At 43.2% G+C, this 15,631-nt stretch overlaps 1 protein-coding gene across 4 annotated transcripts in view; it reads left to right on the top strand.

Annotated features, from left to right (window-relative positions):
• The window catches only part of CTPS2 (CTP synthase 2), a 305,004-nt gene that overhangs the window by 177,992 nt on the left and 111,381 nt on the right, over positions 1 to 15,631 (top strand). For all 4 annotated transcript variants that reach the window (XR_005777445.1, XM_040423329.1, XM_040423328.1 and 1 more), the window contains exon 14: positions 6,327 to 6,370. Coding sequence is in view for 3 of the 4 variants with exons in the window: in XM_040423329.1 (XP_040279263.1) it covers positions 6,327 to 6,370 (44 nt within the window). In the remaining variant the exon portion in view is untranslated. The remainder of the gene's footprint in view (positions 1 to 6,326; positions 6,371 to 15,631) is intronic.

Below are 15,631 nucleotides of genomic sequence, written 5' to 3'. Positions count from 1 at the left end.
TAATATACTGTAATATCATTGGTGGCCAGCGGGCAGACCCCCCTCCCTCCCCAGTTTTAATTTCATTGGTGGCCAGTGCGGCCCCCCCGGCCCCCCTCCCTCTATTGTAATATCATTGGTGGCCAGTGTGCTGCCTCCGTTGCCCCCCCCCTCCCTCCCTTTATTGTAATATCATTGGTGGCCAGCGTGCGGCCCCCCCCCTCTATTGTATTAATATCATTGGTGGCCAGTGTGCGCCCCCCCCCCCGGCCCCCCCTCTATTGTATTAATATCATTGGTGGCTAGTGTGCGGCCTCCTCTCCCCCCCCCCCCCCCCGATCATTGGTGGCAGCGGAGATTCTGATCGGAGTCCCAGTTTAATCGCTCTGGGGCTCCGATCAGTAACCATGGCAACCAGGACGCTACTGCAGGCCTGGTTGCCATGGTTACTTAGCAATATTACGATATTAGAAGCATCATACTTACCTGCTGCGCTGTCTGTGACCGGCTGGGAGCTCCTCCTACTGGTAAGTGACAGATCATTAAGCAATGCGCCGCACAGACCTGTCACTTACCAGTAGGAGGAGCTCCCGGCCGGTCACAGACAGCGCAGCAGGTAAGTATGATGCTTCTAATATTGTAATATTGCTAAGTAACCATGGCAACCAGGCCTGCAGTAGCGTCCTGGTTGCCATGGTTACCGATTGGAGCCCCAGCTATTAAACTGGGACTCCGATCGGAACTCTCCCCTGCCACCAATGATCGGGGGGAGGGGAGGCCGCACACTGGCCACCAATGATATTACAATAGGGGGGGGGGGCCGCACACTGGCGGCACCAGAAGGGTTATTTGTGCTGATCACAGCCCCCTGTAAAAGATCGGGTGTTGCCAGGCAGCAGGGGGCAGTCATGTACACAGTTCGTAGTATATTCTTACTAGAAGCGTCCCCATCACTATGGGAACGCCTCTGTGTTAGAATATACTGTCGGATCTGAGTTTCACGATGTAACTCAAATCCGATGGTATATTCTAACATAGAGGCGTTCCCATGGTGATGGGGACGCTTCAAGTTAAAATATACCATCGGATTGGAGAAAACTCTGACCCTATGGTATATTAACTCCTGACTTTACATTGAAAGTCAATGGGGGACGGATCAGTTTGAAATTGCACTTTATTGTGTCAACGTCAAACGGATCCGTCCCCATTGACTTGCATTGTAATTCAGGACGGATCCGTTTGGCTCCGCACGGCCAGGCGGACACCAAAACGACTTTTTTTTCCATGTCCGTGGATCCTCCAAAAATCAAGGAAGACCCACGGACGAAAAAACGGTCACGGATCACGGACCAACGGAACCCTGTTTTGCGGACCGTGAAAAAATACGGTCGTGTGCATGAGGCCATACAGTATTACAATCCAGCTGCCCTTTCTTTTTTTTGTCCCGGCACCCCTTTGCTGAAATCAGCATGTCTGACATTCATCTAATTTGGGACAGACTTTGCTAGGATTACACAGGGGTATATGTAAGATTGCGTAAAGGGTGGGATCACTGATGTGGTTATATATCTGTAACACGGACACACATAAGGGTCCATTCACGTCTGTGGAATGGGTCCGCATCCGTGCCGCAATATCCGGAATGGGTCTGGACCCATTCAGTCTCAATGGGGCAGGAATGGATGCCGAGAGAACACTATGTGCTCTCCGCATCCGCATTTCCAGAACGCGGCCCCGATCTTCCGGTCCGCAGCTCCGGAAAAAAATAGAACATGTCCTATTATTGTCCGCATTACGGACAAGGATAGGACTGTTCTATTAGGGGCCAGCTGTTCCGTACCGCAAAATACGGAATGCACATGGATGTAATCCGTATTTTTTGTGGATCCGTTTTTTGCGGACCGCAAAATACATACGGTCGTGTGCATGAGGCCTTATGGTCAGCATGCACGTCCAGGAAGGACCAAAACATTTGCAGTGAATACTGTGTGCTATACTTTATGATTTCATAGTAGATTAATGAAAAAGAATTCTTCCATTGATTAATGCATCTTTGAAGGGCTGTGAGTTGCTCTACAATATTTCAGGTTCCCTGATCAGAGACCGCTTCTGAGCTGCATGGCCCACTGCTGGGCAGCTTAGAGGAAACAGTATTCACTACTCATAGTAAAAAGCCAGGTTTTGCCTATCAAATGTGGTAGCACCTTTAGGCCTCATGCACACGACTGTATGTATTTTGCACCGCAAAAAACGGATCCGCAAAAAATAGGGATGACATCCGTGTGCATTCCGTATTTTGCAGAACTTAACAGCTGGCCCCTAATAGAACAGTCCTATCCTTGTCCGTAATGCGGACAATAATAGGACATGTTCTATTTTTTTACGGAACGTAAATATGGACATACGGAAATGGAATGCACACGGAGTACCTTCTGTTTTTTTTTCCCGGACCCATTGAAATGAATGGTTCTGTATACGGTCCGCAAAAAAAACGGAACGGGCACGGAATGAAAATACGTTTGTGTGCATGAGGCCTAAAGATAACTCTGATCAGGGAAAGTCTGCTGCACGGTCTCCGGGGTGTTCGGGCAGTGTTATCATGAGACACAGGAAGCTGAACCCAGCGGGGTTCCGTCAGGGCAGGCAGACCATGCGTTGCTGTGGGGCTAGGGAGCCCTGCTGGGATACTGAATGAAGTCCTGGCAGTGTGACATGAAAGGGAATGGGCCTTCAGGATACCCCTGTATATTTAAAGGGGTTCTCTGAGACTTAAATCTCATCAGTGGGGGTCCAACACCCAGGACCCCTGCTGATCAGCTGTTTGAGAAGGCTGCGGCCTTCTCTCAGTTTTCTCTAAGCCAAGCCACGTTCATCACATGGCCTAGGTGCAGCTCAGCCCCATACAAGTGAATGGGGCCGAGCTGCGATAACAATCACAACCACTGTACCATACTACTGAGGTTTTTAGCCAGACAAAATCCTTTCACTAATTACAGAGAAACATGTGGCTTAAAGGGGTATATGCCCATCTTCACCCGTCACCCATTTCATGCTCAGGTGCTCTCCAGCGCAGAGCAAGGTTTTTTTTTGTTTACAATGGCACATTGCTGGACGGAGGCTTCCGCTCAGCAGTGTTCTCAGTGATATCACCGGTTCTGATGGGCGGGCTTTAGCCGTTTTACAGCTAGGACAGCTCCAAAGCCCGCCCATTAGTGCTGCTGATGTCACTGGGCTCACTGCTGGGTGGAAGCCTCTGCCTATGGAGAGCCTGGTACGTCACCGAATCCATGCATCTAGTATAAGTGAATAATACTAACATATTATGCAAATAAAAAAATTGCACCATACAGTGCATGTCTTAAATACCCATATAAATGATTGCCGTTATGTCCCCCAGTGACAGCTCCATTGTAGCAGCAGAATGTCCCCCTTAAACAGAGCCAGCAGACAGGCCGCTTCTGGAAGAAATGCTTTAAAGGCTGAGAAGTGAAGGAAGGGGGGGAGGATGTATAAATCCACCCATTTACAGGCATCTCTCATCTCAAAGATAGCTACATATGTCTAATTCAGTCAAAACATGTATCTCTAGAACTGCTCCTGTCCTCTAATCATCCTCAGTTGTACTTGACATTTGTGCAAAATTCAGCTAAGTAGAGCTGTCAAATGAAATAGAAGGAGACGTAAATCACACACATTAGAGCCGTACGTTGTTCAGTTCCTTGAAAACATACTCTACAGGCATTAAAATAGTTCAGTAAAGTGACACTAAGTTGATAAACTGTTGAAATGAAGCAATGGGCGACCTCTCCTTTGGTTGTTGGAATTAGACACCACTCATCTGAATAGAACTTGGCAGCAAAAACATGGATTTCTGCAAGTATAGATGAATGAAACAGTATAAACCTCTGCAGCAAATGCGCCACATTGTAAATTCACCCTTAAAGGAAACCTGTCACTGGGATTTTGTGTATAGAGCTGAGGACATGGTTTTTTTTGACACAATAAAAGCACACAGAGCTATGGGGACTGGGTATTGCGGATGTGCTAGCTGCCATCTAGCAACCCATGTCCTCAGCTCTATACACAAATCCAGGTGACAGGCTCCCTTTAAAGGGATGCTCTGCTATAGGAACTTATTCCCTATCCACAGGATAAGCAATTAGTATCTGATCATGGGGGTCAGACTGTTGGGACCACCCATGGATCTCAAGACAAAGGTGATAGACATCCCAGAGTGAATGTAGTGGTGGTCACGCATACATGCCACTCTGTGCTTGGCTTCTCTTTGGCAGCCCCATGTGTGACCACCACTCTGTTCAGCCCAGCACCTCATTCTTGTGATCAGTGAAGGACCACTCATCAGATACTTAGCCCCTATGTTCTGGGTAGGAGATAGGGTCCTATGGTGGGACAAACCTTTTAAAGCATAAACTGAATCCAGTCTTTTTAATATTTATATTTTTGTTTTTCTTTAGCGCCAACATATTTTCCACTACTTCCCAATTCACTGGTGAAAACTGAGAGCCCCTGTACTAGTGATTGGGGGGCCTAAAGAGTGGTGCTGACAGCAGTCTAGCATTTATCTTCTATCGATAGGTGATAAAAGTTATTTGTGGGGAATAATGAGGGATGCACTCACTTCAGAGAACAGAATTCGGGGTGTAAAATTTCATGTAACCTATGACGTTTATGAAATCTGCTAAATAACCTATCACCTTGTACACTGCGTGCAGAATTATTAGGCAAATGAGTATTTTGACCACATCATCCTCTTTATGCATGTTGTCTTACTCCAAGCTGTATAGGCTCGAAAGCCTACTACCAATTAAGCATATTAGGTGATGTGCATCTCTGTAATGAGAAGGGGTGTGGTCTAATGATATCAACACCCTATATTAGGTGTGCATAATTATTAGGCAACTTCCTTTCCTTTGGCAAAATGGGTCAAAAGAAGGACTTGACAGGCTCAGAAAAGTCAAAAATAGTGAGATATCTTGCAGAGGGATGCAGCACTCTTAAAATTGCAAAGCTTCTGAAGCGTGATCATCGAACAATCAAGCGTTTCATTCAAAATAGTCAACAGGGTCGCAAGAAGCGCGTGGAAAAACCAAGGCGCAAAATAACTGCCCATGAACTGAGAAAATTCAAGCGTGCAGCTGCCAAGATGCCACTTGCCACCAGTTTGGCCATATTTCAGAGCTGCAACATCACTGGAGTGCCGAAAAGCACAAGGTGTGCAATACTCAGAGACGTGGCCAAGGTAAGAAAGGCTGAAAGACGACCACCACTGAACAAGACACACAAGCTGAAACGTCAAGACTGGGCCAAGAAATATCTCAAGACTGATTTTTCTAAGGTTTTATGGACTGATGAAATGAGAGTGAGTCTTGATGGGCCAGATGGATGGGTCCGTGGCTGGATTGGTAAAGGGCAGAGAGCTCCAGTCCGACTCAGAGGCCAGCAAGGTGAAGGTGGAGTACTGGTTTGGGCTGGTATCATCAAAGATGAGCTTGTGGGGCCTTTTCGGGTTGAGGATGGAGTCAAGCTCAACTCCCAGTGCTACTGCCAGTTTCTGGAAGACACCTTCATCAAGCAGTGGTACAGGAAGAAGTCTGCATCCTTCAAGAAAAACATGATTTTCATGCAGGACAATGCTCCATCACACGCGTCCAAGTACTCCACAGCGTGGCTGGCTAGAAAGGGTATAAAAGAAGAAAATATAATGACATGGCCTCCTTGTTCACCTGATCTGAACCCCATTGAGAACCTGTGGTCCATCATCAAATGTGAGATTTACAAGGAGGGAAAATAGTACACCTCTCTGAACAGTGTCTGGGAGGCTGTGGTTGCTGCTGCACGCAATGTTGATGGTGAACAGATCAAAACACTGACAGAATCCATGGATGGCAGGCTTTTGAGTGTCCTTGCAAAGAAAGGTGGCTATATTGGTCACTGATTTGTTTTTGTTTTGTTTTTGAATGTCAGAAATGTATATTTGTGAATGTTGAGATGTTATATTGGTTTCACTGGTAAAAATAAATAATTGAAATTGGTAAATATTTGTTTTTTGTTAAGTTGCCTAATAATTATGCACAGTAATAGTCACCTGCACACACAGATATCCCCCTAAAATAGCTAAAACTAAAAACAAACTAAAAACTACTTCCAAAAATATTCAGCTTTGATATTAATGAGTTTTTTGGGTTCATTGAGAACATGGTTGTTGTTCAATAATAAAATTAATCCTCAAAAATACAACTTGCCTAATAATTCTGCACTCCCTGTATGGTCTAAAGCTACGGCATAGTCCACAGATTGTTTTTAATCTGGATTTCTGTCTTGTGCAGATGCAAACTCTACAGAATTTGACCCAAACACAAAGAATCCAGTGGTGAGTGATTTCTTTACATTTACTATTCTTCAGAATAGGTTGTCAATATCGATCTCCCTGAAAGCCCCTTTAAGGCATATACACTAAGGCTGTATATACAATGTTTTGTCTCACTCCCATCTCTTCTTGTTGCCTGTTAAAGCTCTACTTGGAACCTTGTTAAGATCCAGCCATGCTAAATATGATTTTTTGCCATTTTTTAAACTTTTGACCAGGACTGTGTATATATATATATATATAACTTTGTTGTAATCGTACCGACCCAGAGAATGAGGGGAACAGGTCAGTTTTACTGCATAGTGAACGCCCGCCGTGAAACCAAAACCCATAAAACTGTGGAGGAATTGCATTTTTGTTTTCTAATTCCACCACATTTGGAATTTTTTTCCAGCTTCCTACTACATCATATGCAATATTAAATGGTGCCGTTAGAAAGTAAAACTTGTCCCACAAAAAAGAAGCCTTTATATGGCTATGTGAACGAAAAAAGGCAGGAAGTAAAAAACGAAAACACACATAACGGAAAATCTGGAAAGGGTTAATGAAGTGAAGATGTCAGTGTCGCTATCTTTAGGGTAGAGGGGGATATAGCTTACAGTCAGCTTCTGTTAATCCTAGTGTGTCATCTTTTGACCATTGAAACAAACAGTAATGACGCATGTGGTCAGATGACAGTGTACAGTACAGACCCCATTGTGTAGTCCTCTTCTTCTTAGTGGACTAAGTCCTCCAATTGGTGACATCATCAAAGAACCTTTAGCTACACTAAGTCAGAGCTTTTATATATGTCCCTGCTGCGTGGGAATCTTCAGCACGGGGCGGCGGTGTTTCTCGCAGTCCTCTCATGAGCCGAATGATCTTTCATCCTCCTCTCCTACCTGCACTTATCATACACATGTCAGGCAGAGAGAGAGAAGTGTGCAGACCCACAGCTCTCTCATTGATCCAGCAGAGTCCTGTGAATCACTAAGGAAGCAGTCAGGAGGGTCTGGCGACTATAGGACACAAGCACATCTCTCCTGCCATGTCTGTTTAGTAACTACTTGCATTCCCCATGTAATAACAATTCCGGAGCATCTGTTCTTATGCCTCTGTGTTGCACTATTTCTGTATTATTCCTGCTAGAAGTTTACAAATAAATTGCCAGCAGTCTGCAGTACTAGGGTTGGGCGATATCAAAAATATTCCCACGATAACGATATTAAGACATTTATCGCGATAACGATATATATCGCAATAAATGCCCATTTAGAAGAAAAAACACTTGGGACCAGAAGGAGACGTTATACTGTATGAGGGCCACAAGGAGACATTATACTGTATGAGGGCCACAAGGAGACATTATACTGTATCGGGAGGTGGGCCACAAAGAGACATTATACTGTATGGAGGCAACAAGGAGACGTTATACTGTATGGGGGCCACAAAGAGACATTATACTGTATGGGGGCAACAAGGAGACGTTATACTGTATGAGGGCCACAAGGAGACGTTATACTGTATGGGGGCCACAAGGAGACGTTATACTATATGAGGGCCACAAGGAGACGTTATACTATATGAGGGCCACAAGGAGACGTTATACTGTATGAGGGCCACAAGGAGATGTTATACTATATGAGGGCCACAAGGAGATTATACTGTATAAGGGCCACAATGAGACATTATACTGTATGGGGGCAACAAGGAGACGTTATACTGTATGAGGGCCACGAGGAGATTATACTGTATGAGGGCCACAAGGAGACATTATACTGTATGAGGGCCACAAGGAGACATTATACTGTATGAGGGCCACAAAGAGACATTATACTGTATGGGGGCAACAAGGAGACGTTATACTGTATGAGGGCCACAAGGAGACATTATACTGTATGGGGGCCACAAGGAGACGTTATACTGTATGAGGGCCACAAGGAGACGTTATACTGTATGGAGGCCACAAGGATACATTATACTGTATGTTGCGTCAGGCTACAAGGTGACATTATACTTCATGGGGCGGCTGGGGCCAAGGTGACATTAGGGATGAGCGAATCGACTTCGGATGAAACATCCTATAAAAGCCAAGTGGTACCTTGGAACCGAACCCGAGTTTGGGAAATGTTTTTTTACAGTATAAATCAATTTCTAAAGTTATTATGCGAAGTCTCGCGAGACTTCGCGAAGTAATAACTTCGGCTCATCGGAGCTAATACATTCTAATAGTATTGAAACAAAGTTTTTTGCGAATCGACTTCGGATGTTGCATCCGAAGTCGATTCGCTCATCCCTAGGTGACATTATACTGCATCGGGCGGCTGAGGACAAGGTAACATTATACTGCATGGGGCGGCTGGGGACAAGGTGACATTATACTGCATGGGGCGGCTGGGGACAAGGTGACATTATACTGCATGGGGCGGCTGGGGACAAGGTGACATTATACTGCATGGGGCGGCTGAGGACAAGGTAACATTATACTGCATGGGGCGGCTGGGGACAAGGTGACATTATACTGCATGGGGCGGCTGGGGACAAGGTGACATTATACTGCATGGGGCGGCTGGGGACAAGGTGACATTATACTACATGCCGTCATGCTTGTAATTTGATGTACACTATTTTGGGGGCACCCAGGCTGGCACTGTCATGCTTGTGCTCTGGCTGCTTTGCAGGATATGACCAACAGCTGTGGATGGGCTTTATGTGAAAAACGCTCTCTAAAAAAAAGGGAAAAAATAACAGACCTCACCTCACTTAAAACCAAAGTTTATGCGACAGTTTATGTTAGAACTGTGTCCGTGGGTCGTGGAGCCTCCATTAGCATGCAGCTTGTTTGTAAAAGTATATATAAAGTTTAATGTAAAAAAAAGCCTGCTCGCCCCCTCCCTCCAGTGCACTTGCAGCCGCGTCCAGCCCTCCGCGCGCTAGTAGTAATGCAGGAGGCAGAGGCCAGTGAAAGCACAGCGCCCACGCCCAGAGGAGACACCTACACCAGCCGTTATCCGACACCGTTATACGCAGCAGAAAATGGACCCTGAGCACCACAAACCCACCGAGACCTCCATATACATAGCCAACCTGCACCTGGAGGTCTCAGAACTAGGCGGAAGTGGCCACTCGGGGACTGACATGTAAGCAGGTGGCAGGACGTGGACATTTTAGGAGCGGTGGGCACACATGCGACCGCTTCTATGACATCATTAAACACCACGGTTATTAGGAAACGGTGATATCGCCATATCGCCGCTTCTTAATACCGCTGTATACCGTGGACACCGGTATATCACTCGACCCTAATACTGCTGGGTGTTACCAATAGATGATGTGTCTGACTCTGACTATTGTCAGACTGTGCAGGGACACCCCCCCGACTGGCAACACCCATCTGTACCTTTACTGCAAGTTGCTGGCAATTTATTCATAAACAGGGGAATATCGTGGGAATGGCACATCATAGAGTCAGGAATTGATGCTCCAGATTTGTTATTACATGCGGAGTGCAGGTCGTTACTAAGACAGACATGTAAGTCTTAGTAAGTAAGTGGTAATGTAGACTTTCATAGAAGTAGAATGTAAAGGTGCAATAAATTGTCATCTGTGTCCATAAAATTTTGCAGTACTTCGATGGCCTGGATTTTGGGTCCTTTCAAGTCTTGGTTGTTGTTGGAGATCGTCCACTTCCTTTGTGCATTATTTGAATTTAGGAATTGATGTTCTCTGTGTATTAGTATACATACAAGACTAAGCTGTTGTTTACTATGTTTATACCCCAGTTATTTTTTGGACAAAACTCATCAAGTGACTTCACGCCAGAATTACTTTCCAAATTCTACAGCGTCCTTTTAGCCCAAATATAGTTTTCTCTGCACGCTTGCTGAAATCTGTGAGATGTTCAGAGTTTGCTGGCACACATTAAGCAGATTATCACTGATGCAGAGTTCAAATACATTGGCTAAACCAGTAAATCTCCAGTAGAAGATGTAGAGCAGTACAGAAATAATGAGGAGAATGCTATACTACAGAGAAGTGAATTGGGAGTATAACATTTGAGATGGAGTATGGAAATAATAGCCTTAGTACTGTGCATTGCTTAAAGGCGAATCGTGCAGCTCTTAAAATAATATTATTTAAAGGCTATGTACACCTTTGGAGGCAATTTTTTTATGATTTGTATTTTACTCATTTTTGGCAAAAAAATTATTTTTTTTCAATTAGCCTTTATTAAAAATATTGAGCCGTTCTGTCACAAAGGGTTAACTGTTTTTCTAGCTGTGTGACTGGTACTTTCAATTTGTGCCGGTCATCTACTAAACCTTATCTTTAAACTACCGAGAGGTCATAAACACTTATTCAAGCCACATTTTTATCAGTAAGATAAGAACTGAGCTATAAACGAGTGTTTATAATGTCAGACAGCAGAAATAAGGTGCCCGTCAGCTCCTGGTCTGATGGAATAGACATAAAATCCAAAGGGTGCTACTAGAGGATATCAGCTCTGTACAGAAAAAAGGAAGCCATATTTTTTAATAAAGACTAATTTCTAAAAAATGGGTACAATGCAATAATAATAAAAAACAAATGCCCCCAAAGGTGTACATAGCCTTTAAAGTGGCTTGCACAGTTTTATTGAATTATGTAATTTTGCAAAGTCTTATGTCTAAATTTGGAGGTGCATGGATCAATACTGTATCATCTACAATTCTCTATAGTGGATGAATTTCCAGACGATCAATCACCAGTAAAATCCACCTTTATTTGAACTAATGAAAATATGATACAGGAACAAAACCACTGAACTGGTTTACGTTTTCCAACATAAGGTCTTAATCATAACCATCCCGTCGAATAAAGGTCTCCCAGACTGATCTCCGGCTATCATTTCATCCGAGACAAAAGCAGGGCTCATCGCAGAAGATGATAGATCTCCACTCCAACTTCCATTGCCGTTTTACTGTGCACCATGATAGCCTTTGCGAGGGGTGGCATGAGGTCAATGGAACATCTGTAGCTGGACGTCTGGCTTGTAGTCCAATGTCGTTCAAATTGCTTGTGATGGTTTCTGTAGACACTGTTTGCCATCATAGGCTTGGGATGTGACTTCCAGTTTCACTTGCACTACACAACATTCTTCTAGTCAAATTATTCCTCTGTGTAGATGTTCGCCTTTGTGGACTTCTTGCTGTCATTCACTTCATCGTTGTTCTTCCAACCACCAGGGCACACAATTTTAAACAGTGGTAACATCTTGGCCTAGATGCAGTCATCTGCCGTAGTAATAAACAAAGGTCTCTCAGTTCAGGATTCTGTCCCTCTAAGTTTGCGACGAGTGGCAATAAGTGGCACGTTGATAAACAGGAGGCATCGCACATTACTTGATCCGACTTTTGAGGTTTCATATGGCTAAACAATTTGGCTTGAATCTGGCTTGAATTTGGCTTGAATCCCACATGCCATAAATCGGAGCTAGGTGCTTGAAAAGTTGATCATCTGCACATCTTTTGTTGATGAGTGTATGAAATAGCACCATGGATTCAGTTTATAATGAATCTATGAGATGATCAGCCAACAGATTTTTTACTATTTGGGTCCATCAGGGTTTTGGTAACATTTGGTGGTAAGGATAGTGCTGTAGATTGTGCAGTTCTTGTGTTAGATATATTGTCAAGCTGGTACAAGCATTATTACAACAGAAGTACATGTGAAGCAGAGTAAGAGAGTATTGGATCTTCTCACTAAAGTCTGATCCAAATAATTATTGAATCTGACAATTCCAAAGACTTACACATGTACCCTTCCAGTGTCACATGCACTGATGAATGGAAAGTAAGTTTTAAGGTCTACAGTTTCTGAAAGGAGAATCATTGAAATATGACTGTAATAGAAGGCTGTGGATAGATGCCTGTTTGATATGGGTGAATGGTGACGGGAGGAACATGCAGTTTTTCTATATTATATGTTGCACAGAATAGCTATTTACTACTTCTGAAGGCTTGTTATTAGGCCGCCGGTGTTTTACTCTGATGTTTGGACTTAAGTAAACTTGTCTTCAAAAAAGAGAAAAACAGACATTCAGGTGCTTTTGACGGGAGAAAAAGTCCTCCCAGGCTGGAGTGCTGGCCAATCGCAGCGCTCAGCTCATAGCCTGAGAAGGAGACGCCCAGGAGAACAAGAGCAGGCTCCTCCCAGTTGAGCCAAAAATCTGAAGATACCGGAGCCTATACCGGGAGAACGGAGCGGCGACCAGGGATAATAGTAAGTGCAGGGAGATCCCTGGGCGCCGCTCTCCATGTCAGCATACTTAGTTTAGATTTTTTATTGTAATGAAAGGTCCTCTTTAAGCCACATTCTTGTCAGTAAGAGAGAGCAGAGATAAGGAGCCCATCAGCTCCCCAACTGACAGAAAAGAGAGAAAATCCAGAAGCTGCTACTAGAGCATCTCAGCTCTGTACAATAAAACGGGTTCCATATTTTTAATAAAGACCAATTGAAAACATGATTTTTAGCTCAAAAGGAGTACCATACAATAAAAAATTCCCCCAAAGGTGTACATAGCCTTTAAGTAAATGTGGTAACATTTCAAGCCATATATTTCTTAGCCTGATACAGTTATTTTTTCACTTTATATCTAAATTTTCAGAGACAATTACAATTTTTGCTCTGGTTGTATTCTCTGTAAATGAGATAGAAATTGTTTTTCCAGCTTTTATTTATTGATTACGGTATGCTGGAGAAGATCCAGGGGTTTATGCTGTGAATTGTGCGCCGCTTATAGATACATAGTTCTAAGTTCATTGGATGTATCCAATTTTTCGCTTTTGCCCCCGAGATATTGAAAATTTTAACTGAGGCGTATTTATCTTTGTCAGTCGTGATTGTTATTTGTTGTATTCCGAGTAAGTAAATTCCACAATTCTCAGCTGTATTCCCTTTTGGAGATTAACTAGATTTGAAGAAGATTTGTCCGTCGCCTCTGAATAAAGTGAACTAACTGAATAAAGAACAAATGTCAGTTTAAAGGCCATCTTTCCTAAGTCATAGGAAACCATGGATTTCACTTTATTTTGTGAAACAGGGCTTAGTTATTTAACCTATCCATCCAAGGATGCTGGCAGTTAAAAAATTTGTCCAAAGAAAAAAAGTTCAGCATTTTTAAAACCAGCACCCAGATCTGAATACTTTTCTGATTGCATGTAATAAAATTTTTTGTATAGCTACTGAATTATTCAATAAAATCTACCTGTATAGCGCCACCTGCTGTTTATTTAGATTTTCTTATTTCTCTGCTGGACGCACATGCTCAGTTTCATCCTTCAACTGCCTCCTGAGCTATGATAGGGAGAGAGCTGCAGCAGAAAGGACACATCCTCTAAGCTGCTAGATTGATATAAATCGACCGTTGCATAGCAATTATTGAAACTAATGGAGAGATCTCTGGATCCATGTGAGGTACAGGGCTGTTCTAACTTTGTTAGAAAGAGATTGTCATGTACTATTGTCATTTCATTTTTTACATTAATCATGGGATAACCCCTTTAAGGCATTTGGGCATACAGTTGCCACCAAAACTGTACCCCAGGGAGTGCTGCTGTAATTGAAAAGGCAACAGCCAAGATAGGAGAAAGTTTTGATAATGATCATCTAACGCTTTAGAAAACACAATCAGTAATGAATGTAGCACCTATCAAGAAGTATCTAAAAAAACAGCTACAGGACTTTCTAGTGATTATGCCTGTTTGGGTGTACCTTAGGTGTTTCCAAACAACTATATACCATATGTCTTCTGCCAGCTCGTTGGAATGCATGCAGGTATAGTAGCTCTAGCAGCACAGGATTGGAAATAACTATTAGAGTGGATTAGGGTTCTACAACTGGTCACACCGAGTACAGGACCCCGTTTTCCTGGAACTCCGATAGAAATGAATGGAGCGGCCGCACAAATGCCCGACCGGCCGCTCCGTTCATTTCAGGGGGCTGCAGGGGGGTACGGAGCCCCAGTCGTTGTGTCACCGGTGAGGGTCCCAGGGGTAGGATCCCCACCGATCTAATAGTTATTCCCTATCCTGTGGACAGGGGACTTAATGTACCCGGAATACCCCTTGAATGCAGCACATCTATGCTATTCACCTAACATGCCTTGAATGTTCTCCTGCTAAATAAATAGCTTAGAGCTCCGTGATGCACCATATTACTAGTGTAGCATGGTGGCCATTCATTTAACGGCTGCAACATGTGAAAGTAGTTAAAACATTAAAAACAATACAGTCTATAAGTAAAAAGAAATAAAGAAATGTGGTGCGCCCACAGTAAATCCTGGATAAGATGTATGGTCACCACCTTTGCTAACGGAGCAGGAAGGTAACAACACTCCGGGGTCAGGCACGGTCAGACTTGCAGTGGATGTCTGGAATTTGTTTTTACAGATGGATTAATAATGAATATGGATTGTAATCAACTACTTTTCCCATTTTTACAAAATGAAAAATGATAGTCCCCATATGGGCCAAAAAAAGTTTAAAAAAGTGTTTGAAGTTAACAAAAAAAGTTACCAAAGCAAAAAAAATGAATAGAATTCTAATAAAGGGTAATAAAAATATGTAGAGATGATTGCGGGGGTCCCAGCAGCAGATTCCTTTAGCTGTCTTAAATGGTGGTATAACAATGCAAGAATAGTCATGTAACAGTCCAGGTTTGGTACTGGAGTAAGCAGTAACAGTTGCTGAATTATAGGCAAAGCACAATAGGGCTCTGTTCGTATGGGTCTAAAGGAGTGCGACACAGACGTGAATAGAGCCAAACCTGGAAATCAGGAAGTGTAGAGGCTTAATGGAAAGTCAGAGGTTGAGGTTAAACAGGTTTGGAACAAGAAGTTTAGTAATGATCAGGAATGTCTACAGACTCTGTGAAGGAGCTGTCCAGCAGCTCAGGGAGCACTATGGTGCTGCTCTCTGGAACAGGAGACTCTTTTTTATTTTCATCGATCCGTGTGCTTAATCTGAGGATCTCATTTGCACGTTTTTATTCTTGTCCGTTTGTGCAGAAGAGAATAGCCCTTTGTATTAATGGCACTGTGAAAAAAAATTTCAAGCACACAAAGTATAAATTTTTCAATTATCGGAAAACTATATACTACTGTGTGCATGAGGCCTACCTGGATCTAAACATTAATTATCCTGTATAGTGATGTATCATTATTATATCGCTGATATATTTAATAATTCATAAGTTAACATTTGAGTTTTTTTCTATAAAGAGTAAAAATTATATTCACCTTTAGAA

Source organism: Bufo bufo, chromosome 3 (assembly GCF_905171765.1).
Source record: "Bufo bufo chromosome 3, aBufBuf1.1, whole genome shotgun sequence".
In the NCBI taxonomy this organism is placed as follows: Eukaryota; Metazoa; Chordata; class Amphibia; order Anura; family Bufonidae; genus Bufo; species Bufo bufo.
The sequence above is the reverse complement of the archived record's forward strand: the minus strand, read 5'-3'. Positions and strand labels throughout refer to the sequence as shown.